The sequence below is a fragment of the Saccopteryx bilineata genome, chromosome 10 (assembly GCF_036850765.1).
Source record: "Saccopteryx bilineata isolate mSacBil1 chromosome 10, mSacBil1_pri_phased_curated, whole genome shotgun sequence".
Taxonomy (NCBI): domain Eukaryota; kingdom Metazoa; phylum Chordata; class Mammalia; order Chiroptera; family Emballonuridae; genus Saccopteryx; species Saccopteryx bilineata.
In genome coordinates, this window is record NC_089499.1 from 76654244 (window position 1) to 76681302 (window position 27059).

Below are 27059 nucleotides of genomic sequence, written 5' to 3' on the forward strand. Positions count from 1 at the left end.
TTCCCCTCCCGCAGCTAAGGTTCCACTGGAGCAAAGTTGGCCCGGGCACTGAGGATGGTTCTATGGCCTCTGCCTCAGGCACTGGAATGGCTCTGGTTACAATGGAGCAATGCCCCAGATGGGCAGAGCATCGCCCCCTGGTGGGCATGCCGGGTGGATCCCGGTAGGGCGCATGCAGGAGTCTGTCTGACTGCCTCCCTGTTTCCAACTTCAGGGAAAAAAACACCACAAATAATAATGATAAAACCTCTGTACAGTCATTTCAACTTTTTGAAGGGTTTTCATATCTATTTAAGTATTTCATTTTCTCTAAACCCTGTATTTTTAGATCACCCCCTTATTTTTATCAAGCAAAATTATGAGGTACCCGATCCAATAATCTCTTAATAGAGTTGATAATGATGACCATTGTAGGTTGAATAATAAAAGCATAGAGGAAATTTTTTAAATTTTTAAAAGTTCATCGATCAGGCCCTGGCCAGTTGGCTCAGTGGTAGAGCGTCGGCCTGGCATGCAGAAGTCCCGGGTTTGATTCCCGGCCAGGACACACAGGAGAAGCGCTCATTTGCTTCTCCACACCTCCCCCTCTCCTTCCTCTCTGTCTCTCTCTTCCCCTCTCGCAGCCAAGGCTCCATTCGAGCAAAGATGGCCCGGGCGCTGGGGATGGCTCCTTGGCCTCTGCCCCAGGTGCTAGAGTGGCTCTGGTAGCAACAGAGCGACGCCCCGGAGGGGCAGAGCATCGCCCCCTGGCGGGCAGAGCGTCGCCCCCTGGTGGGCGTGCAGGGTGGATCCCGGTGGGGCGCATGCGGGAGTCTGTCTGTCTCTCCCGGTTTCTAGCTTCAGAAAAATACAAAAAAAAAAAAAAAAAAGTTCATCGATCAGCTTAAAATACTGAGGGCTCCCTGTTACAAGGAAGATAAAATATTTATAGGAAATTACTCAATAAATATGTATATTTAACACTTATTTTTTGTCAGGAACTAGCTGAGCCATTAACCTGAAGCAAGGGCTCACCAGCTTGGACCTAAGGTCGCTGGCTCCAGCAGGGGGTTACTTGGCCTGCTGAAGGCCCGTGGTCAAGGCACATATGAGTAAGCAGTTAATGAACAACTAACGTGTCTCAATGCGCAATGAAAAACTAATGATTGATGTTTCTCATCTCTCCGTTCCTGTCTGTCTGTCTGTCCCCGTCTATCCCTCTCTCTGACTCTCTCTCTCTGTCCCTGTGAAAAAAAAACACCCATTTCTCACCTGGCCTGTGGTGGTGCAGTGGATGGGGCGTTGACCTGGAACGCTGAGGTTGCCAGTTCAAAACCCTGGGCTTGCCCGGTCAGGGCACGTATGACAAGCAATCAGTGGACAACTAAAGTGAAGCAACTATAACTTGATACTTCTTGCTCTACCCTCCTCTCTCTGTAAAATCAATAAATAAATTATTTTAGAAAACACCATTTTTCAAAAATGTATTTTTCCACTCTCCTGCCTTTGCCTACAACAAACATCTTGATGAAAGTCACCATTTTGCAAATCAAATCTGTGTCTGGCAATGCTTACCTGAAAAGGGCAGGTTGTTAACCTGATACATATATTTGGTATTGCTTTTTAAAAAACACAATTCAAATTGTGCATTTATTTTCCTTCTTAAAAAAGAAGTAAAATTTAAAGGTGGTTAACTGAGATCTCCAGTTAAATTTTTGTTTTCTTTGAGATTTTACTGTAATTTATAAAAAGAGAGATTTTCTGTAATCTCTCCAAAGCTTCTGATCCAAAGGTCCTAAAAAGCATCCCCTTTGCTAAGAAAATTTAATTAAGGTGCTTTTGCAAATATGAAAGGGCAACATTAGTAAATAAACTATCTAATCTTAACAGTTGCACAGCATAGTAGTCTTATGTCTACTACAAATAAAATTTAAAGAGAAGAGAAGTCATCTGCCTTAATGTAGTCTAGCCCTCCAAGTGTTTCTTAGCCTGGGCAATTGTAAGTGCATTGGAAATGAACTGGTCGTGAGGAGACCCTTTCCAGTGCCAGAACTGTGTGTTTCAGTCAGTACCATTCTCATTTATGCTGCTTAAAATAATGTTTGCTTGCAGGTTTCTCTCTCAGGGGAAAGTAGTTCTTTCTTTAATTTCCCTTCTCTAAGCCACAGCCATATTTGCCTTTCAGAGTGCAAATTTAATTATGTTACAATGTGTTCACTTGTGTTAACTTGAATTGACATGGAGTTGTCCTCATAGGTCAGGTAAAATAGAGAACAGAGCAATTTTCATATACTCGAGATAGACTTTATATTTTAAGCACTTTAACTAGAATCCATAGTAGTTTTTTTTTCGTCGCAGAGACAGTAATGCTCACAAAATATCTTATGGGTTTCCTTACATCATCTAGCTTTCCACGTGACTGGTTCCAGCAAACAGGTGATGAGTTCTCCATGCTCCACAGTCTCCTGTCACAGTGAAACTGGAAGCTACATATTGAGATGGCAAGGTCACGAAATTGTGGGGCTTCCATCTGCCTGAGTCCCTGAGTGACTGCGGGAAACAGTCCCTCCTTGTCCCATTGGACACGTAGGATAAGCAAGAAACAAACCATTGTTGTCTTAAAACACTGAGATTTCAGTTTTAATTTGTTGCCATGGAATAAATTAGCCAATCCTGATGGATTCGCTCCTCTTTTTAAATTTACTTTTTCAACATTTACTTATATTTTTAGTGTTGCACATGGTTAGCCTTGCTTATGATCAACATTGGATTATTAACCTCAATTTCATCAGAAATACAAAATCTTCCCGTTTTAACCCCTTCCCACCCACTATGCCAACCACTTTTATTTAACTTGCTGAATATGGCAAGAGCAGCAGTGATTTATGTAGTCCCACAGATAAATTAAGAACTGTTATGTGTGTTAAAATAGGTGACATCTCAATGCTTTTGCTTATCTGTAGCATATGATGAGGGTACTGCAGGCAGGAAGCATTTAATAAATGCTGACAATGTAATTTGGGTTATATTTTGTCATTTCTTTCTTCTTATCTATTGGAAAAGTTGGGACCTAATTCTTTTTTATATTACCTCTTCCTCTTGCTTATAGACACTTTTAAAATAACAATAAAAACTATATATATATATATCTACTTGGTTATGGATTTGACACTAGGAATTAACTATTCCTTTGACAGGTCTTAATCAAGGTGAAACACACTCTTTATAAATATTTTTGGCTTTGAACACTGCTATCACCAATATAGACGCACTCTTCAGGAGAGGAAAAATGAGGTAATGATATATGTGGGTAGACTTATGAATAGACCCGATTTCCACCAGCTACTGTGTAATGATCAGCCTGGGACTAGAAATTAGGCCTTTCTTGTATTTGTGACATGCCACTTAAAGGAAACAGAGGTGCCTGTGACAGTTCTTACATATCCTGGAAATTATACTACTTTGCCTCAGTTTTAATTGACATGGGCAGCTCTGTAATTTAGAGCTCTGCGTATTTTTACTGCTTGAGATTTGTTATAAACACACACACACATACTCACCTGCATGCACACATACATTCACTAATGGTTAGTGACTGACCCATAATTGTACAGGCTGGAAAACTTGGTTTCATTTTGACCTTATAAGTAACTTTTACACTGCATTATAAATATTTTTAAATGAAGTTCACTTCTTAAAAGAGCAAGCATTTTTAGCAAAATCATTCAATGTTATTAGTGTATAGAGGTATTTTAGACATAATTGGATGTTTTCTGGATTTTCTGTTGGGTGCATTATTTTTGCCAATTACACATTGCTTTTCACCATGACTCAATGCTGCTGCTGTATCAAAATTATTCAATAGCACAAAAAGACATTTTATTTTCAATAAAACATCCAAATCTGCTGCCTGAACAGAAAATCAGAAATTAGTAATTACTAAATCCAAAACTAATGACAATAAAAATAATAATTTACATTTATTCAACACAATAATTTTGGGGGGAAAAATAAACACCTTCTTTTCTGTTTTGAAAAGAGTTCTGAAAGTTATCCCGACCGTGTGTTGTGACAGTAAGATGGTTAAAAGCATGTACTGAGAACTCATACAGAACTGAATTCGTAACCCTGTTCGCCTATACAGTGAGCTTTTACTCTATCCTTCTGAGCCTAAGTTTCTCATCTATAAAGTGGTATTGATTGGTAATACCTTCCTCAAGGATTGAACAGGATAGTGAAAAATAGCACTTGGTATGGTGCCACGCTGTAGGAAATACTCAATACTTCATCTATGCTAGCTCTCAGGTGGACCAGAAGGTCTCACAACTCATAGAAAAATGCCTGTACAAAGCAAGTGTTTAATGAATATCTTTTAAATGGTGAGTTGAGTGTTAAATTTCCAGTTTCCAGATGAGGAAACTGAGGCTCCCAGAGTTTAATTGGTTCACACCTCTATTCATACCATTTTAGTCACTTATTCTCTTCCCTCTGCATTTAAATACTCAATTTCTCAGATATACTCAACAAGGATTTATTAAGTTTATACGGTTTGCATCCCTATTTCTAAGTGGGTCATGATTTGACCACCTATTTAGTGTTAGACAACACATTAAATGCTTGGACAAACTTTTCTCATTAACTCATCAAAACAACCCTACCAAGCAAATACCTTATCTCCATCTCACATTTAATTCTGCAAATATTCTTGCTCACCTGCCACATATCAGTCACTGGAGATTTTACAGTGAATGAAACAGATAAGGCTCTGTTCTCCAGGCATTCAAAAAATTACAAGAACATGTCCTGGAGAAAGTAGCACAAATGTGATGAAAGTGGTAAAAAAATAAAATAAAATAAAATAAAAAAACAAACAAAAAAAAAACAGGAAGTTCAGGCGGTTATGGAGATCTAGAGAATGTGACCTTGGCTAGGGTGAAGAAGGCTCCTAAGAGAGCAATATTGAGGCTGGAAGTTGGCTTAATGAGTAAGTGTTAGCAGACGAAGGTGGCAGAGGCAGGCAGAGCATGTGCATCAGCCTGGGACCAGGAAAGAATATGTCATGTCTGAGAATGCAGAAGCATTACGTAATGACCTGAGCCTAGAGGGCAAGACAGGGTAGTGTGAGTTATGGCTGAAAAGCTGTGCCAGGGCCAGATGGCAACAGCTCCCTAAGCTTTGATAAGAATCTGGGGACTCCAATTGCCAGGAAAAACAGAGCATTACTGAAGGGGCTTAAGCAGGAGATTAACATGGGCAAATGCACATTCCAATAAAGATAAACAGAATGCAGTGTGCTGAGCATGGATTTGATCCTTGCTTTCAAAGTGTGGATCACAGCATCACTCATCACCCAGGAAGTTGTTAGGAGGTCAGATTCTTGGGTTTTATCCCAAACCTACTAAGTCAAAACTTTCCTGGGCTAAGGCCCATGACTCTGTTTTACCAATTTCTCTGGTTGATTCTTAGGTGTACCAGTTCTCAAACTGTGGTGCACCTAAGAATCACCATGGTAGAAGTTCTCATTCTTTGCTGTGTATTAGAATCACCTGGACAGTTTAAAAAATTACTGATGCCTGGACCCCAGTTGATTTAGCTGATCTGGGATATTGGGATTTTCTTTTATTTCCCCCAGGTAATTCTAATCTGTAGCAAGGCTCGAAGACTGTTATATCAGAGAGGATGCAGGTAAACAGGTAAGCAGTCTAGGATAGAGACCATGGCATTCCAGCCTAGGGAAGTAGATAAACGTAATAGATGAATGAAAAGGATATTTAGAGGGTTTTACAGTTCAGAGGGAATAAACCAACTTAGTCAGTCCTCAGCATCCTGTCTTCACAAAACCACCTGCTTTTCCACACCCTGGGCTACAGCTGCCACTTTCCCACCCAGAAAGACAATGCCACTCTCTTCTTTGAATGCCTTCAGTTCCTGTGTTCCCAAAAGCATGCAGGTGAATTAGACCATCTCCCAACCCCAGCTGTGAAGATCATTAAGATGACCATTGAAAACACAACTGTGTCTCTGCATGCTGGATCAAATCCCATAGACTGGCCTCAGCAGGACTAAACAATAGCCTGGACTTTGTGGGCCTGCTCCATGCTTTACCAGTATTACCTTCTTTTTTTCTGATAACAAGCCTCTGCTATTGACATTGTTACTGTTAGGACTCCCATTTCACAGATAAGGTCGCAGACATAGAGTTCAGTATTTTATCTAATGTCACAGATCTGGTAAGTGGCAGAGCAAAGATTTAAGGGCAGATATGTTTCCAGTTCCCAAGTCCCTGACCACTCACTATGACTTACAACTATTCTGGCAGGGAAGAGAAATCTATGACATGTGACATATAGAAGGTTTGTGACACATAATGGACTCCCGAGCAATGCCTATAAGAGCAAGCTGATAAGTACAACACTAAAGTAATCAAGGAGGGATTTCCTGAAGGAAGTAGGAAAGATCTCAAGTCAGGTCTCAAACTAGACCCTGAATGATGTGTCCGATTTGAAATGAAAGGAAAGGAGAGAGGAGAGAGGAGGTCACTGCAGGGCTGGGATGGGAAGCCCTGTTTGGGGTATTTTTTTTATGTATTTATTTGCTTCTCACTCAAAGAATTACTGCTTTTGGAGCTCTTGTGTTATATTTATTGTGTAGCCAGAAGCCAGCAAAGACATAAAACCCATGACTCAAATGCAGAAGATGTTCCTATTGGCTGGCACACTCAGGGAGCTATAACCTGCATTTTGCAGTTAAAAAGAAGTACATTCTTTAGAATGGTAACTTTGACCTACTCAAGGTCTTCTCTTGGTGATGAATTAGGCATGATAAAGAAAGACACAAATGATCTTATTTTAACTCTTCCACAAATGCGGTGGTATCGCCTTGGGGATTTTTATAAAAACGGAAGGTAATTGAGTGTGAATAGGACACCAAACTCTACCTTTTCACTACAAATAACACCAGAGCAGAGCCCTGGTAGAGACTCAGATGGGCGGCAAGACTGCAGAATTAATCAGATTCGCCCCAGTAATAACAACAGAAATACTAAACCCACAACGCATCGAGCCCATACAGTGTAAAATGCCTATTCTTATCCTCATTGCAATAGTCCTCTGAGCTGCAGGTCCAATTGCTCAGAGAGGTCGAGTGCCCTGGCCCTGGTCACACTGTGAGAGGTAGGGTTTGATTTCAAGGTATTCTGATTCTAAAATCCCTGCTCTCTGTACTAAGGGTTACCCCCTAGGTGCAGGGCCAATTCTCTCTGAAACTACTGGCAAACTGTGTAATCTTTTGAAGTTTGGTTTCTTACCTTAAGGTGGAAGAAACCTATTCTTTCACTTTAAGTGTTATTAAGGTCTGAATTAGCATAAGAGAGAAGCCTGCAGTCTGCAGAGTGCCAAGTGCTAATGGCTGCTAAAATTTACTGCAAATAACTGCCCTCTGCTAAGTGTCAGACACACTATCTCACTTAACCTCTTATCAATCCTCAGAAGTAGCTCTTACCATTATTATGCCCATTTTAGAGTTAAGGGAGCTTTTAAAAGTTAAAAGCTAGGACTTCGAAAGATCTAATAACTTGCTCAGTGTCCCTTAATTTCCAAGTGGAAAGGTAAGGGTTTAAACCTGGACCATCGACTTCCAACCACCTCTACAACCTTCATATTGGAAGTGGACGAAGGGGAGACAGGCAGTAAGAGAGGGAAGGAAAGAGATTCGAAGGTGGCAACCAGGCACTGAATTCAGTAATGCAGCCACAGTCCAAACCTCAGTACGTCCTGGAAACAGGAGCTTTGGGCAGCCACCTCGCCTGGCTGGAGACTGACACTGTCCCGGCTGTAACTTTCCAGACTGCAATGCACCAGGAAGGTAGCGTTTGCTGGAGCAGATTGTCTCTGAAGGTGGATGAAAACGTGTGGCTGTGGAGAAAAGGAGGACTGTGCCAGCCAGCTGCTGATAGGAGTGCTTTACACGGAGGTGCCCCGCCCTCTTTCGCTACAGTAGCTCCGCCCCCGTCTCCACAGCCTGCCCCCTCAGCAGTAGCTCTGCCCTCATCTCCATAGCCCGCCCCCCTCCGCGTACCTCCGCCCTCGTCTCCACAGCCCGTCCTCCTCCACAGTAGCTCCTCCCCCATCTCCACAGCCCGCTCCCCGCCGCAGTAGCTCCGCCCTCGTCTTCACAGCCTGCCCCCCGCCGCAGTAGCCCCGCCCTCATCTCCACAGCCCGCCCCCCGCCGCAATAGCTCCGCCCTCGTCTCCACAGCCTGCCCCCGCCGCAGTAGCCCCGCCCTCATCTCCACAGCCCGTTCTCCGCCGCAGTAGCTCCTCCCTCGTCTCCACAGCCCGCCCACCGCCGCAGTAGCTCCTCCCTCATTTCCACACACACCACACCCCCGCCGTAGTAGCTCCGCCCTCGTCTCCACAGCCCGCCCTTCGCCGCAGTAGCTCCGCCCCCGTCTCCACAGCTCGTCCTCCGCCGCAGTAGCTCTTGCCAGCCCTCTCAAAGGCTGGTTGGTCGCTGGGACTTGAGGGGCCAGGCTGGGAAATGGAATGGAAACAAGAGGAGGAGCAGATTGAGCTAAACCCAGGTTGGCAGGGGGCTTGCACTGCAGCTCTTCCGGCACATCTGCCTAAGCCCCCAAAGCCCAGAATGAAGGACCCTTTATCAGGATTGGGACTGCTTGTAGGCCAGCAAAGTTTAGTTTTTTCCAATTTCTGCTGAGAAGAGCACTTCCAGGACACAGCCACTAAACTGCAAGACAGCAAACTAAAAGTTAGCAGGTTGGGAACTTGGTCCCAGCTCTCTCACTGATGATTGTGCCACTGTGGACAGGTCACTTCCCTCTTAAATCACAGTTAATGAACTCAGCATTTGAGTCCGTCAGGCATCAGCAGAGCCTGCTGTGTTTTTGGAACCGGGCTGGGCTCCAGGGATACAGGAGTGAGCAAAGTCGCACCCATTGCTGCCCTCACGGAGATGACAACTAGCAGGTAAATGTCAATAATCACAGGAATACATGTAAAATTCCAATGGTGATAAATACCAACAAAGGAGAGGGCACGGTGCTGGGACAACATGTGACAGGGGGAACTCCCCGAGTATGGAGAGTTAGAGGAGTATGCTGCAAAGCTAGGGTGGGGGGATGAAGGACAAGAACCAGTGACTAGTCAAGGGAGACACAAGAGGGGAGTGCTGCAGGCGTCAGGAGCAGCATGTGCAAAGACCTGGAAGCACGGGGAAGCTAAGCCTGCCACAGCGTCAGCCTCAGCGTCAGCCTCAGCGTCAGCGTCAGCGTCAGCCTCAGCGTCAGCCTCAGCGTCAGCCTCAGCGTCAGCCTCAGCGTCAGCCTCAGCGTCAGCCTCAGCGTCAGCCTCAGCGTCAGCCTCAGCGTCAGCCTCAGCGTCAGCCTCAGCGTCAGCGTCAGCGTCAGCGAGGGGCCCAGTGGAGCACCCTGAGGGAGACAGGGTACCCTGCAGGCCGCAGAACTCGGCAGGGCCCACACTCAACCTGAAGTCACTGCATCATCTCTAAAGTGCTTTCAGACACAATTCTGGATTATTTTCGTTTTAGTCCTTATGCTGAAGTGGGTCGATTTCCTCTGAGGTTGAGGGTCATAGATTTTTCCAGAGCAGAACAATTATTAAAATAATGCATTCAGTAATCTGCCAATTTTCATTTAAACTTTCTTTTTTAAAAAACATTTATTTTTTATTATCTTTTTTTATTTTTTGACATAGACAGAGTCAGAGAGAGGGACAGATAGGGACAGACAGACAGACAGAAAGAGAAAGAAATGAGAAGCATCAATTCTTCGTTGAAGCTCCTTGGTTGTTCAGTGATTTTTTTCTCATATGTGCCTTGACCGGGGGGGCTACAGCAGAGCAAGTGACCCCTTGCTCAAGATAGCGACCTTGGGCCCAAGCCAGCAACCTTGGGCTTCAAGCCAGAGAGTGACCTTTGGGCTCAAGATAGCGACCATGGGTTCATCATGTCTATGATCCCATGCTCAAGCTGGTGAGCCTGTACTCAAGCCAGATGAGCCTGCGCTCAATCTAGCGACCTTGGGGTTTCGAACATGGGTCCTCTGCATCCCAGTCTGGAGCTCTATCCACTGGGCCACCACCTGGTCAGGCTCCTTTATATTTTCTACATACTTGAATCACACCTCTTTGCCCGACTGAAGGCTGCCTTGCAGCCATAAAATGGAAGAGTCCAGAGCTGGCCTCACCTCCATATCATTGTAACATGTGGGCATCAGAGAATTCAGGCATTCCTAAGGAAACCCAGAGCTCAAGGATATCCCCCTGCCACACTGTCAAGGTCAATCTGCCAACTCTTTGAGGTTAATGAGGATGCTGTAAGCCTGGGCTCTGTAATGACTTCTCCATCATCCTAGAGGTCACAAATGGGCACCTTTTTACTGAGATATAGATCCACTTACATAGTAGGGTTGCTTTCTCCCTCTTTACCCCCACAAAAATATCTACCCGTGGCCATGAGAAAAGTGAAGTGCACAAGAGAATTGCATTGATGAGCATATCCCCAAATGTGTTGTAGGGGTGCTCAAATGTATTGCATTCTTGGTCAGATAAGTTTGGGGAATGTGGGCCCACACAAGGCTGCCTCGATGTTGGCATTCTCATGGTTGTGCCTTGTCGCTCTCCAGGCAGAGAAGACAGTGAGCAGATTTATTTGGCCCCAGAACCCTTTCTCATCGATCATCTGCAGGACTATTGTTCCCCAGAATATAACTTTGAGGAATGCTCATCTCGGTTTTTCAGAGACTTCTGGAACACAGTCACTTTGTCATTTCTCAGATGAAGGGATTGTGACAGAGAGGTTATGACGGTGGCCCAAGATCCTCCTGCTCAGGACCAGAACTTCCCAGTTCCTATGTCTGGTTTCTTTCATAAATCACAAAGGGCAAGGAGGGGAATTAACATCTGATAAGTGCCTATTCTAAAATGGGGATAATTCTAGAAACTATTTGCTAAACTATAGGACCTAGTCCATGCTTGCACCATGCTAGGTGATTCACATACATATCATCTCAATTCTTCTAACAACATACTAAGGTAGATATCTTATCCCAGTTTTACAGACAAGGAAACTGAAGCTTAAAAAAGGTTCAGTGACTTGTTTGATCCCTTTAAGTAAGGAAATCACAAAGCCAAGGTTAGATCCAAGTCAGCCTGATTTCCCTCAAAGCATGTCACACATTGTTTCATTCAGTCTTCCTTATAGCCATGCAAAATAAAAATGATTCCCACTTTGCAAATGGGAAAACTAAGGCTCAGAGAGGTTAAGAGATTGACAAGATCATGCAAACAAGGAGTGAAATAGCTGGGCACAAACTCCCCTCCTCCAGATCCCCAAGTGATGGCCTCTACCACATGGTGCTCCTACAGGTACAAATCAGCGCACAACCCCGCTGGTCTGAGTTTTTGTCTTGGCATTGACTGAAGGGGCACAGCCATGAGCCGGAGAGATTCCCCAGCCTCATGGCAAGTTTGACCTGACAGCCAAGGTGATGCCTGTCTGCACACAGGAAGCCTGACCTCAGCTCCCTTGACTTTAAAGAAAAGCCCAGGCCCTGGCTGGTTGGCTCAGTGATAGAGTGTTGGCCCAACATGTGGATGTCCCAGGTTTCATTCCCGGTCAGGGAACACAGAAGGAGCAACCATCTGCTTCTATATCCCTCCCTTTCTTGCTTCTCTCTCTCTCTCTCTCTCTCTCGCTCTCGCTCTCGCTCTTACTCTCGCTCTCACTCTCGCTCTTCTCCTCCTACAGCCATGGCTTGATTTGAGCAAGTTGGCCCCGGGTGCTGAGGATGGCTCCATCACCTCCACCTCAGGTGCTAAGAAGAGCTCAGTTGCTGAGCAATAGAGCAATGGCTCCAGATAGGCAGAGCATCACCCCCTATTGGGCTTGCCAGGTGGATCCCCATTGGGGCACATGCAGGAGTCTGTCTCTGCCTTGCCTCCTCTCACTGAATAAAAAAAAAGAAAAGAAAAGAAAAACCTACAGAAAGAGTTCCCTCTGTTTGACTGGTATATCAAAACAACCACACTGCCTCTGCTTGACCTCTGCTAGTAGGAATATTATCTGTCTAATTAGGTAAAGAGCCTTAATGCACATGTCCAATTTTAACCCTAATGAGCTGTCAAAGGGCAAGGGGGAAACTGTCGGGAGCCGATCCACAACTGCTGGCTGACAAGGTCACAGCAGGAGAAGACCCACAACTGCTGGCTGACAAGGTCACAGCAGGAGAAGACCCACAACTGCTGGCTGACAAGGTCACAGCAGAAGAAGATCAAAAACTGCTGATTGACAAAGTCACAGCAGAGAAGACCAATGGCTGCGGGGTGACAAAGTCACTGCAGAGAAGACCAATGGCTGCGGAGTGACAAAGTCACCACAAAGCATAGGCACAACGATACTTCCCCCTTTGACTTTTTGAATTAATCTGGCCTTATATCCCCCCTTTTCTGGGTGTGTGCTATTATTTGTGGCACAGGGATAATAGTACTGTGCTTTCCCTGTAGATTCGTGGTGATTTCTTTGGAAATGAGACAGAGGGTGTGAGTTCCACAGAAAAGCCTGTAAGCCCCTTGAACTGGGCTCATAGACATAAGAGGCTGGCTATGATATCCCTCGTAAAGGGTTAAGTTTGTAGGAGAATTCCTTCTTAATCATGATAAAAAGAATAGATTGTGACTTGTGAATGGTTAGGAGGCAGTGGCTGTGCACAGAGCACCTTTCGGCCTTCACTTAACATTTTTTCCTCCCTAGCCTTTTCATGTGATAAGTAGAGAAACATTCCTTTCTTCCTGCTTATTTGATCTGCAAATAGTGGTATATTCTGAGAAGAATAGAGTCAGAACTTAACTAGTGTTTAAATATAATAAATAAGTAATATTTGATTAGACAATAGTATCTTAGGTAAGGTATAGTAGGATGGCCCATTGTGTGGCCTAGAATGAGAGCGTAGTCAGCAAGAAAAGAATGTTTTACTAAGAGAATTGTCTTTTGACTAAAGGCAATTGCTAGGCTTTCTCAATGAGATGTTCTCATGAGATTTAAAAATGTAGGGAAATCCATGGAATGTCTTGTGTTGCTGCTGGGCTATCTTGCAAGTGCACTCTGCATATCTTTGGATGAAAGCTATTCTTGATGTTATGTTAATTTCTTTAGAGGCAAGCCTTTTAGAATCTTGTGAGAAAAAGTAGGACACTGCATAAACCCAAGGCCATTTACCTGAGCAAGCGGTGGTCCATTGTTAGTCGTCTGCTAAATCTCTCTCTGCCCCTTAACTCACAACAGTAGTAAAGTTAGTTAACTTTTAGAACTAATACTCTAAAAGCTTTTACTGATGTTGTTATGCTATTCAAGTTATTTTGTATTTTGAATGATTTGCTACCTGATTTGTGACTCATAGATGTAAATTAACTGTTATCCGGAAACATGCAAACATAGTGAAAACAAAAATAATAATTAACACCATGTGATTGTAACTCGGTGTGCGTGTATAAAAAGGGAGCTATACTAGCATTTGGTAGAGATGCCTGGCAGTAAATGCTAACCGGAGAATAAAGAGAAAGAAAAGAATTCAGCTCTCTCACTCCATTTTCGCCAATGCCATCTCCTCCTGTGGGACCCCTGGATCCCCCCCCCCCCCGGGGCTGGACCCCGGCAGGAAACCTTGCCCTTTGTAAACAGAAATCTCATTTCCATGGAAGCTCATTCTCTGCCTGTTTCTTTTCAGCACTTGAAAAGGTAATTACTTGATTTTTTTTATGTTTTTGGATTTTGTACAACGGGGCTGTCAGCTCCTCCATTGAGGGTGTCCTTCTTCATCATGCCAGGCTATTTTAGGGAACTTCGGTTGCATTTCCGTTTTCATCCTCTCTTCACATCATTAGCTTTCAGGCAGCAGTGTCCGCCTTCCACTCATTCCTGCTAATTAAAATCTGAGGGACCCTGAAGAAAGTGAAAGATATTGATAAGCCGGGGAAATGTGTCAAGAAGCAGGAGCTCCTGATCACCTTTCTTTCTGATGCCGACTCTCCAATCAAGACCACATATTCACACTGGGGAGGGACACTGTCCCATCTGGAGCATTGTACTCTGAATCTTTGATGCCCCACTGTAGCCCATGTCAGAAATTCAGCCAATATGGGCTGCCCTAGGAACACCAAGGGCAGCCACCATTTCCTGAGAGTTTACTGCATGCCAGGCACTGGGCTGAGCACCTTATATCTGTTGTCTCAGTGAGTTTTCATGACAGCCTTAGGTTGAGTTATTATTCTGATCATTCAGATGAAGCACAGAGAGGTTAAGCAACTCACCAATGTCACACAGCTACTAAATAGCAAAGCCAGGATAAGGATATACCCATTGCTATCATTTCTTGGGGCGAGGGGTCTTTTACAGCCTCCCCAAAACCAGAAGAAGTCAGCTACTCATAATAGGTGACAAAGGGTTGGTAATTTCTCTGCACTCCCTGGTGGAGGCACCGTGTGTGGTGAAATCAACCCATGTATACAAGGAACAAAGAGGGCACTGGGTTAGTTAATTGTCAGGACCTATTAGAAAATCAAACTGGATATTTAAGAAGGAAGCCAATATAGCACAGAACAAAAGAGCTCCAGTTTGAGGAGGGCAGACTACATTTCAAATGGCTCATACCACTCTCCCAGCTGCAGGACCTAGGGCACATTCCTAAACTTGACTGTGACTCAGGTTCCTCATCTGTGAAATGGGGTAATAATGTACCTACCTCTTAAAGCTTATGGAATTCTCCAGCTGCTATGTGGAATATCTGCTTTCAGTTATATAACTTTGTAAAAGACAAAGCTAAATGCAGTTAAATAGTCTTATTTACTCTAGAATTTCTCAGAATCTTTATTATGCTGATGTGTTAGAAATATTCAGGAGGGAGCAGTTATTTCCTAACCACAGAGTCCTCTTCTTAGGAGAATTAATATTAACATCTGTTTCTTGAGATTCTTTAATAAAGGCTGAAATGTAGGTCATGGGGTACCTGGGCTTGATATTGGCCTCAATAAATACCAATCCCCTCTCTTTTGTGCCCAAACTGTTCAATAACTATATCTATTCTTGCTAGATTTAAGCATCATGGAGGCAGACTCTGGGTCTGCCTTTCCCTTTTTTGTATTCCTGTGTCTTGGCAAAATCAAGACATTATATAGAAATCGAATGAATGAATGAATGAATGAATGAATGAATGAATGAATGAAGTAAGTTTAGTATAGATGCAGCATGTCCATCCTCATTGCTGTCATTCTCTGCTGTTTCTATTGCTTTTGACAGGCCAGTGGGAGAATTCAGATGCCTCTGCCAAACCAGTGGGGATTGTTCTGTGCCGTTTTCTCTTTGCAGTTTTAACCTCTATGAGCACCATATCATCTGACAGAATCCCCAACTGTAGCCCCTAACTATTGATATATCACTTTGCTGCTTCTCAGTGAAGTAGTCAGATGTTTCCTTTGCATATGTAGTTTGAACAAGACATTTCTGAGTGTTCCCAGTGAGTTTGCTCCTGAATCTAAAGAAATGATGGGCTTCCAAATGAATCAAATAAAACCAGCTCATTGGACCTTAAAAACGACATTGGGGATCCCATGTTTCCCATGTGCACCTCATGGCAAGCAGTGACCAATGGACCACTGGTCAGAATGTGACTGTTTTCAGTTGGCCCTCTTTATTTAAAACAGGATTTCCAACTCATGTCCATGGACATCATACAAAAAATGAAAATTTTAAGTTAAAAAAATAGTTGAGTTGTTTGAAGTCTGACAGATATCCTTACTGCATAACTTCTCAGAGACTATGCATTTCAACATAGAATTCTCCCAAACTGATTTGACCATTTCTTTGGTTTCGTTCTGGAATTCATTCTTCTGGAGTAACCAATAAGGTAGATGTACAGAAGAACACCCTTTGGGATATGCTACAATTGAAGATATGGCCCACATTGCAGTCTTTATGGTCTGAAAATAGTCCTGCTTCTCAAAATTGTGGAAAGGAGAAGATATGGCAACTCGTGAACTAAACGGTATAAAAAGTGCACAGCATATGATCACTTAGTGAGTTATATAATGTCTAATCACTATGTTGTACACCTGAAACTAATATAATAGTGTATGTCAACTGTAATTGAAAAATAAAAAATGATTTTTAAAATGCACAGCATAAATCCAGATGCTTCATAAAACACAACAAAGAAGACTAGTCATGATGCTTCAAAAGTATGACCACACTTTTTCTAGTGTTCTTATTTACATCTAAGTATAAATCACTTCTTTGCTAAATTATTTAACAGCATAGATGAGATTCTTTTTTCTCTTTTAGCATGAAGCTGGGTTCCTATTTTCAAATTTCTGAATAAAAATTTCATCATTTTCCAATTTGTGAATAAAAGTGGCTTTTAAAAGAAAGGGACTTAGAAAACTCATGGACTTCTTAAGTTATTTTTTGTTGTGAGTTAATATATACTAAAAAGAGGAATAAAGCTCATCCTGCTTGAACGCTATTCTTCTCTATTTGTTAAGCTTTACTGTGATTAAAATAAGTCATAAATGACTAAACAAAGCAGACTCAATTACAGTTTGAAGAATAACACTAGTCCTGCTTGGAAATTAAAGGAGACTGTAATTCAGAGGGCAGGGATCAGCAGCTGCAGCCCACCACCTGTTGTTGTACACAAACTTTTTTGGATCACAGCGGTGCTAGTTCATTTACATATTGTCTCTGGCTGTTTTCACACTTCATTAGGAAAACTGAGTCATTGTAGCAGAGAGCTACCTTATGGCCCTCAAAGCCTACCATATTGATTTTATGGCCCTGTACAGAAATGGTTGCCAATCTTTTTCATACAGGATGATATGAAAAAGATAGAGGTCACATAACCAACCACCCTCTTCATTCTATTTTTTTTTATAATTTTATTTTTTAATGGGGCGACATCAATAAATCAGGATACATATATTCAAAGATAACAAGTCCAGGTTATCTTGTCGTTCAATTATGTTGCATACCCATCACCCAAAGTCCGATTGTCCTCTGTCACCTTCTATCTAGTTTTCTTTGTGCCCCTCCCCCTCCCCCTTTCTCTCTCCCTCTCCCCCGTCCCCCCAAACCACCACACTCTTATCAATGTCTCTTAGTTTCACTTTTATGTCCCACCTATGAATGGAATAATGCAGTTACTGCTTTTTTCTGATTTACTTATTTCACTTTGTATAATGTTATCAAGATCCCACCATTTTGCTGTAAATGATCCGATGTCATCATTTCTTATGGCTGAGTAGTATTCCATAGTGTATATGTGCCACATCTTCTTTATCCAGTCATCTATTGATGGGCTTTTTGGTTGTTTCCATATCCTGGCCACTGTGAACAATGCTGCAATAAACATGGGGCTGCATGTGTCTTTACATATCAATGTTTCTGAGTTTTGGGGGTATATACCCAGTAGAGGGATTCCTGGGTCATAAGGTAGTTCCATTTTCAGTTTTTTGAGGAACCAGCATACTTTCTTCCATAATGGTTGTACTACTTTATATTCCCACCAACAATGTATGAGGGTTCCTTTTTCTCCACAGCCTCTCCAACATTCGCTATTACCTGTCTTGTTAATAATAGCTAATCTAACAGGTGTGAGGTGGTATTTTATTGCAGTTTTGATTTGCATTTCTCTAATAACTAAAGAAGATGAGCATCTTTTCATATATCTGTTGGCCATTTGTATTTCTTCCTGGGAGAAGTGTCTGTTCATGTCCTCTTCCCATTTTTTTATTGGATTGTTTGTTTGTTTGTTGTTGAGTTTTATGAGTTCTTTGTATATTTTGGATATTAGGCCCTCATCTGAGCTGTTGTTTGAAAATATCATTTCCCATTTAGTTGGCTGTCTTTTATTTTGTTATCAGTTTCTCTTGCTGAGCAAAAACTTCTTAGTCTGATGTAGTCCCATTCATTAATTTTTGCCTTCACTTCTCTTGCCTTTGGAGTCAAATTCATAAAATGCTCTTTAAAACCCAGGTCCATGAGTTGAGTACCTATGTCTTCTTCTATGTACTTTATTGTTTCAGGTCTTATGTTTAGATCTTTGATTCATTTTGAGTTAATTTTAGTACAGGGGGACAAACTGTAGTCCAGTTTCATTCTTTTACATGTGGCTTTCCAGTTTTCCCAGCACCATTTATTGAAGAGGCTTTCTTTTCTTCATTGTGTGTTGTTGGACCCTTTATCAAAAATTATTTGACCATATATATTGGTTTTATTTCTGAACTTTCTATTCTGTTCCATTGGTCTGAGTGTCTATTTTTCTGCCAATACCATGCTGTTTTGGTTGTCGTGGCCCTATAATATAGTTTGAAGTCAGGTATTGTAGTGCCCCCAGCTTCATTCTTTTCCCTTAGGATTGCTTTGGCTATTTGGGGTTTTTTATAGTTCCATATAAATCTGATGATTTTTTGCTCCATTTCTTTAAAAAATGTTATTGGAATTTTGATGGGAATTGCATTAAATTTGTATATTGCTTTGGGTAATATGGCCATCTTGATTATATTTATTCTTCCTAACCAAGAACAACGAATATTCTTCCATCTCATTATATCTTTTTCGATTTCCCTTAACAATGGTTTATAATTTTCATTATATAAGTCCTTTACATTCTTTGTTATGTTTATTCCTAGGTATTTTATTTTTTTTGTTGCAATTGTGAAGGGGATTATTCTTTTGAGTTCGTTCTCAAATGTTTCATTGTTGGCATATAGAAAGGCTATTGACTTCAGTATGTTAATTTTGTATCCTGCGACCTTACTGTATTGGCTTATTGTTTCTAGTAGTCTTTTTGTGGATTCTTTGGGGTTTTCGATGTATAGGATCATATCATCTGCAAAAAGTGATACCTTTACTTCTTCTTTTCCGATATGAATGCCTTTTATTTCTTTGTCTTGTCTGATTGCTTTGGCTGGAACCTCTAGTACCACATTAAATAAGAATGGAGAGAGTGGACAACCCTGTCTTGTTCCTGATTTAAGGGGAAAGCCTTCAGTTTTGTGCCATTTAATATGATGTTAGCTCATGGTTTATCATATATGGCCTTTATCATGTTGAGATATTTTCCTTCTATACCCATTTTGTTGAGAGTTTTAAACATAAAATTGTGTTGTATTTTATCGAAAGCCTTTTCTGCATCTATTGATAAGATCATGTGGTTTTTGTTCTTTGTTTTGTTGATATGGTGTATTACGTTAATCGTTTTAAATATGTTGAACCATCGTTGAGATTCTGGGATGAATCCCACTTGATCATGATGTTTTATTTTTATTTTTTATTTTTTTCTTTGAAGCTGGAAATGGGGAGGCAGTCAGACTCCTGCATGCGCCCCACCAGGATCCACCTGGCACGCCCACCAGGGGCAATGCTCCGCCCACTGGGGGGGCGATGCTCTGCCCCTCCGGGGCGTTTCTCTGCCGTGACCAGAGCCACTCCAGCGCCTGGGGCAGAGGCCAAGGAGCCATCCCCAGCCCCCGGGCCATCTTTGCTCCAATGGAGCCTTGGCTGCGGGAGGGGAAGAGAGAGACAGAGAGGAAGGGGGGGTGGAGAAGCAAGTGGGCGCTTCTCTTATGTGCCCTGGCCAGGAATCAAACCCGGGTCCCCCGCATGCCAGGCCGACGCTCCACCGCTGAGGGAACCGGCCAGGGCCGATGTATTATTTTTTTAATATGTTGTTGTATTTGATTTGCTAGTATTTTGTTTAGTATTTTAGCATCTGTATTCATTAGAGATATTGGTCTGTAGTTTTCTTTTTTTGTTCCATCCTTGCCTGGTTTTGGTATGAGGGTTTGCCTCATAAAATGTGTTTGGTAGTACTGCTTCTTCTTCAACTTTTTGGAAGACTTTCAGTAGAATAGGAACCAAGTCGTCTTTGAATGTTTGATAAAATTTGCTGGTATAGCCGTCAGGGCCTGGACTTTTATTTTTGGGGATGATTTAATGGTTTTTACTATTTCTTCTCTACTAATAGGTCTGTTTAGGCTTTCTGCTTCTTCTTGACTCAGTCTAGGAAGGTTGTATTGTTCTAGGAATTTATCCATTTCTTCTAGGTTGTTGAATTTAGTGGCATAAAGTTTTTCTAGTATTCTACAATAATTCTTTGTATATCTACGGTGTCCGTGGTGATTTCTCCTCTTTCATTTTGTTTATATGAGTTCTTTCTCTTTTTTCCTTGGTAAGACGTGCCAAGGGTTTGTCAATTTTGTTGATCTTTTCAAAGAACCAGCTCCTTGTTCTATTAATTTTTCTATAGTTTTTCTGTTCTCTATTTCATTTATTTCTGCTCTGATTTTTATTATCTCTTTTCTTCGGCTGGTTTTGGGTTGTCTTTGTTCTTCCTTTTTTTTTTTCCTTTGCATTTTTCTGAAGCTGGAAACAGGGAGAGACAGTCAGACAGACTCCCGCATGCGCCTGACCGGGATCCACCCGGCACACCCACCAGGGGGCGACGCTCTGCCCCTCCGGGGCATTGCCCTGTTGCGACCAGAGCCACTCTAGCGCCTGGGGCGATGGCCAAGGAGTAATCCCCAGCGCCCGGGCCATCTTTGCTCCAATGGAGCCTCAGCTGTGGGAGGGGAAGAGAGAGACAGAGAGGAAGGAGCGGGGGAGGGGTAGAGAAGCAGATGAGCGCTTCTCCTGTGTGCCAGGCCAACGCTCTACCACTGAAGTCTTTGTTCTTCTTTTTCTAGTTCCTTAAGGTGTGAAGTTAAGTAGTACACTTGGGCTCTCTCTTGTTTTTTTTCATATATACCTGAAGTGATATGAACTTCCCTCTTATCACTGCTTTTGCTGCATTCCATAGATTCTGATATGTCATATTGTCATTTTCATTTGTCTGTATATATCTTTTGATCTCTGCACTTATTTCTTCTTTGACCCATTCATTTTTTAAAAGTATGTTGTTTAGTTTCCACATTTTTGTGGGATTTTTTTCCCTCTTTTTTGCAGTTGAATTCTAGTTTCAAGGCTTTATGATCAGAAAATATGCTTGGTACAACTTCAATTTTTCTGAATTTGCTGATGTTGTTTTTGTGGCCCAACATATGGTCAATTCTTGAGAATGATCCATGTACACTGGAGAAAAATGTATACTCAGTCACTTTGGGATGAAATGTCCTGTAGATGTCTATGATATCCAGGTGCTCTAGTATTATGTTTAAGGCCACTATATCTTTGTTGATTCTCTGTTTGGATGACCAATCTAGAGCCGTCAGCAGTGTATTGAGGTCTCGAGGTATGATTGTATTTTTGTCAGTTTTTGTTTTAAGGTCAATAAGTAGCTGTCTTATATATTTTGGTGCTCCTTGGTTGGTGCATATATATTAAGAATTGTTATGTCTTCTTGATTCAGTGTCCCCTTAGCCATTATGAAATGGCCATTTTTGTCTCTGAGTACTTTTGCTGTCTTGTACTCAGCTTTATCAGATATGAGTATTGCTACACCTGCTTTTTTTTGTATGTTATTTGCTTGGAGTATTGTTTTCCAGCCTTTCACTTTGAATTTGTTTTTATCCTTGTTACTTAGATGAGTTTCTTGTAGGCAGCATACAGTTGGATTTTCTTTTTTAATCCATTCTGCTACTCTGTGCCTTTTTATTGGTGAGTTTAATCCGTTTACATTTCGTGTAATTATTGACACTTGTGAATTCCCTATTGCCATTTTATAGATAGCTTTCTGTTAGTTTTGTGTCTTGTTTGATCCTTCTCTTTCTTTTTTCTATCTTTTGTTTTTATTTGGTTGTATTCCATACATCTTTCCTCTGTTGCTATCTTTTTTAAATCATGTGCTTCTGTGGTGGTTTTTTCAATGGTGGTTACCTTTAAGTAATGAAAAGGCTTCCTACCCTGTTCATTGTAGTGCACTATTTTGTGAGTACTTTTGCACTCCATCATCCTTTGCTACTGTTAATATCCATCCTCTCCCCTCCCCCTTTCTTTTTGTTGTTGTCACAGTTTAAATTTGGTTTTATTGTGTTCTTCTTGGAGCTTTTACTTGTGGCTTTGTTTTTTTTCTGTTCTTTGTATCTGATTGGAGAACCCCCTTTAGTAATTCCTGGAGTGGGGGTTTTCTGATGATAAATTCCCTCATCTTTTCTGTATCTGTGAATGTTTTTATTTCTCCTTCATATTTGAAGGATAGCTTTGATGGGTATAGTATTCATGGCTGAAAGTTCCTCTCTTTCAGGACTTTAAATATTGGGGTGCATTCTCTTGTAGCTTGTAGAGTTTCTGTTGAAAAATCTGATGATAATCTAATGGGCCTTCCTTTATATGTTGTATTCTTCTTTTCCCTGGCTGCCTTGAGAATTTTTTCTTTGCCGTTGGTTTGTGCCAATTTCATTATGATGTGCCTTGGAGTAGGTTTGTTGGGGTTAATAAAACTCGGAGTTCTGTTTGCTTCTTGAATTTGAGGCTTTAGTTCTTTCCACAGGCTTGGGAAGTTCTTATCTATTATTTGTTTGAGTATGTTCTCCATTCCATTTTCTCTCTCTTCTCCCTCTGATATACCTATTATTCTTATGTTATTCTTTTTGATGGAGTCAGATAATTCCTGTAGGGCTATCTCATTTTTTTTTAATTTTTGAGTCTCTTTCTTCTTCTCTCTGTTGTGCCTCAAGTTGCTTGTCTTCTATTTCACTAATCCTCTCTTCTATCTGACCTGTTCTATTAGCTAAGCTTGTTACCTCATTTTTCAGCTCGTGAATTGAGTTTTTCATCTCTGTTTGATTTGTTTTTATAGTTTCAATTTCCTTGGAAATATATTCTTTGTGTTCATTGAGTTGTTTTCTGAGCTCCCTAAATTGCCTTTCTGTGTTTTCTTGTATATCTCTGAGTATTTTTTGGATTTCTATTTTAAATTCTCTGTCGTTTAACTCCAAGGTTTTCAATATATTAAATTTTTTCTCCATAGATTTTTCCTCATCTATCTATGTTACTTCTCTTTCTTTTGTATTCATGATATTCGATTTTCTCTTCCTTAATGGCATCTGAGGATGGTTTTGTTGATAGTATTAATGAAATTTAATAAAGAAAAAAAGTTTAAAAAGATCAAAGTTGTTTTTTTAAAAAAAATTAATAATGAAATAAAAATAAAATAAAATTAAAATTAAAAAAGGAAATTATTCCCCCCCTCCTTTTTTTCTCTCCTCTCTTCTCCCCTCTTTCTTGAGAAAATCTTGTGGTGAACTGTGAATTATATTGTACTAAATAGAACAAACAATGCCTGTAATGGTGGGCCTGAATTGGGGAGAAGTAATAAAGGGGGGAAAAAGGGGGACATGGACGCACAAGAAGCAAATAAGGAAAAAATTGGGGTCAAAAATAAAATGATTTGCTTTTAGGTATTGGTTGACTAAGAGTTATGATGAGAGAAATAAGAGGGAAACAGGAAAATGGGGGGACAAATTAAAAAATTACTATTGTATTTAGTGGAACAGGAACTAGATAAAATGGAGAGCCAGGGATGGGAGCACTGCTAGTGAGTTAAAAAGGTGAAGTAAAAACCCCCCAAAATGCCACAAACATAAGTTTGAATCCCAGATAAGATAATTTGTTCATTATTGAGGTTTGAATGAGAGGAGATGTAAAGGAGAAAGGAAGAAACTAATATAGAGGGAGAAAAGAAAGAGAGAGAGGAAAAAAAAGAGGGAAACACTAAAAGAAGAAAAAATAAAAAAGAGGAGAGAGAGTTAAGGGTTTTGGAGTGCAATCCTCATATAGAGAAAGGAAGAGGAAAAAAAAGATAATGGGAGATGTAACACTTATGGGTAGTGTAGTTCAAGGAGAGGAGAGAGTAAGACCGGCAGAGAGTTAAACGACCAAATTGGAGGAGGAAAAAAAAAATCAAGAATGAAGATAAGAGAAGCAAACGAACAAATATAATAATATGGGATAGATTATAAAGTCTGAGGATTATTCTTGATTTTGAGAGGTTATCTTCTTGCTTTTTCTTTTCTCTCCCTCTTCCTGGTTGGTGACTCTGTACCCTGGGTTCTGCCCCTTTGGCACGCTCAGGTAGAGGTTTGCAGTTGATAAGTCTCTATGGCGATGTCATGTATTTATTGTGCTTCAGTCTCATTGGCAGTCGAGGCTCATTAGCATTTATAGGCTCTGACAGTGAGAGAGTCTGTGTTCCTGGAGCCTCTCTCCTAGTCTTTCATTCCTGAATTAGGATCCTGATAATCCAGCTATGGGGTTGCTGCTGCCTCTGCCTGGATAGTAAGAGGCTCAAAGAGCTGGCAACTCCCCACTCTATTCCCACTCAGTACAGGGCTCTGGGTAAGGCTCAATCAGTCAGAGCTGCTATCATAATCAGGCGGGGCTTCCGCCCACTCAAAGACCTCTGGCTCTGCCACTCTGTCTGGTAACACGGGTGGGTGCCTACTGCCGAGGCACTCGGAGGAATCTCTTGCCCACTCTCCGTGCGCACCGACCAGGATATCAGGCCAGCCGCCTCACCCTCTGAGTGAAACCCCCACCCGCACGGAAAAGTTCCAGCATTGGAATTGGCTCTTGCTCTTTCCCCGTGCGCGGCTTTTTCAGGGCACTGGGGCAGCCCTAGATTCTGCTTTTGGCCCACACAAAGGCCCCTGACTCTGCCCCTCTGTGGGATAACACAGGTGCCCACTCCTGAGATGCTCAGAGGAATCTCTCGCCCACTATCTGCGCGCGCCAACCAGGAGATCGGGGAAAATGGCTGCCCCACTTGTCTTTCTTTGTCTGGGTTTGGCGCAAGTGTTAGCTTGTATTGACTGGGTTGCCACAGGCACAGTTTTTCCTCGGCTTGGATCTCCGTGCCACAGCCTGGTTCGGCCATTTGTGCCACGGCCTGGATCTATTCACCCCCTTTGCCTGCCTTAGCTTCTATATTCTCAGTTCCCAGTGAAAGCAGCCCTATTTAGGTTAGTGAGGAAGGCAGAGCATTTCTTACTCCCCATTTCCTTCGGAGTTTGATTATATATTTAGCCAATTTTTCACTCGACCATACCTTTGGGTGTATTGCAAAACATCTGGAGGCTCCAAGGATAGGTTTTTCTGTTTCTGGTTGAAGATCTTGTTGAGTTTTGGGGGAGATTTATCAGTATCGCTTCCTACCGCGCCATTACTCTCCACCCTCTTCATTCTATAGATGGGAAAACTGAAACAAGAGGTGTTAGGGAATTAGCTGGATTTACTTATGCTTGGGTATTCTGATCCTCATATCCTAATTGCTCTAACAACCATGGAAGACAAGGATAGATTTCAGCTTAGATACCAATACCAGCTGAGAGAAAGTAGCCTTCCAGAGTACTGGTTGAAAGGCTCAGTGAGAAGGAAAGCAATGATTGATAAATCTTTCATGGTCCAGGGGCAGAGTAGCAAAAGATGTGCCATGTGGGCTCTATGGATACACACTCTGCTCCATGCATTATTAACAGTTACAGTCCCATCTCCTTCCTTGTATGTCTGCCGTGTAAGCACTTTCTTCATTGGACCAAAACAGAGGTGCTGCATGGGGCCTCATTAGAATCGCTACTGCCCAGCAGTTCAGAAGCAATGTTTGTACAGGCTCATTCAGATATTTTTCTTAGCAACTGCCAGCCGCTTCACACTGCCTAAAAGAATTTAAGTTGGGATTTTATTCAAACTGGACTTGCCTGTTACAAGAATCTTTACATTAAGTGAAACTTATCCATGGGGAATAGAGTGGGAGGTGTAAGTGGAAAGGTGTGAGTTTACTGACTTTTGTGACTCAGACTGAAACTCCATGTTTGTTCTTTCTCACAGCTGGACAATCCAGATGAGCAGGCGGCACAGATCCGACGGGAGCTGGATGGACGACTCCAAATGGCAGACCAAATAGCCCGGGTAAGGAAGCTGGGGACATCTGCTAGGGGACCAGGCCAAAGTCCCATAGAGGAAGAGACAGATTATTAAGGGACTCTCAAAAGATTAAACCAAGAAGCAGAGATGAAGGACCATGCAGATGATCACTCTGATTGGGCCTCCACCCTCCTGTGTTGGGGCAGCTGTCCCAGAGAGAGTACAGGCATTTCCCACACACCAGTCACTACCCAGGCTCCAGCTCACCTTTCTTCTGAGTCCGAGGCTGAGATTTCCAACTTTTTCAATGTGGACAGTCCCTGGAATTTCAAGTGGAACGTGTTCAAAATTTGACTCCTTATCTTCACATATATACATATCCCTACATTTACTGCTCCTCACTATTCTCCATTTAGTTACTATGGCTGAACTTTTCTAATCATTCTCAACTTCTCCTTCCTCCTCACAACCTTCCCCATTCAATTCCCCATCCCCTAGTTCAGTTCACTAATTCCACCCCCTAAATGTGCCTGTGGTTTTACTGCTTTCCAGCACCACTGCTTCAGTGCCTTCATCTTCTACTCCTGAATCTCAAAATGGCCTCCTAATGGGTATCCCTGGCTCTAGTCCCTCCCCTCTCTGGTCCATTATTCATGGGGTTGCCATTCTAAAACTTATATATGAGCATCTCAAAACAGAGCCTCAAAACCCTTCAATAGTATCGCCCATCATCCCCAAAACAAAAGCTAACCTTCTTACAGTGACATCCAAGGCTCTTAATCCATAAGCCATACCCTTCTTATCAGCCTCACCTTCAACATCTTTTCCACTGGAACACCCCAGGACAGTGAGAGAATATTTCCTCTAAGTATTCCAAGGCTCTTTTTGGTCTATTGCCTTTGTACCCACTAGTGTTTCCACCTGGAATGAGCTCTCTTCTCTCCTCTGACTCAACCTTCAGCACACAATGTAAAACTCCCTCTCTGAATGGTTAGCAGTCAGCCTGCCCCACTTGTGTCCTTTCATCATGCCATGTATGAAACTTCAATTGTAATGGTTTGTTGAATGGTGATGATTTGTTTGTGTGTCTGAATATCCCCGGTAGATCAGATTTCTCCAGCATTGGGATTATACCTTACTATTGATCACTATTTGCTCAAGTATAGTTGCTCTCTCTGTCATGTGTGTTATTATTAACA

The 27059-nt window shown here is 42.0% G+C and overlaps 1 protein-coding gene across 20 annotated transcripts in view; it reads left to right on the forward strand.

Annotated features, from left to right (window-relative positions):
• The window catches only part of CADPS (calcium dependent secretion activator), a 589311-nt gene that overhangs the window by 266016 nt on the left and 296236 nt on the right, over window positions 1-27059 (forward strand). For all 20 annotated transcript variants that reach the window (XM_066244444.1, XM_066244445.1, XM_066244440.1 and 17 more), the window contains exon 4: window positions 25825-25905. In XM_066244444.1, coding sequence (XP_066100541.1) covers window positions 25825-25905 — 81 coding nt within the window. The remainder of the gene's footprint in view (window positions 1-25824; window positions 25906-27059) is intronic.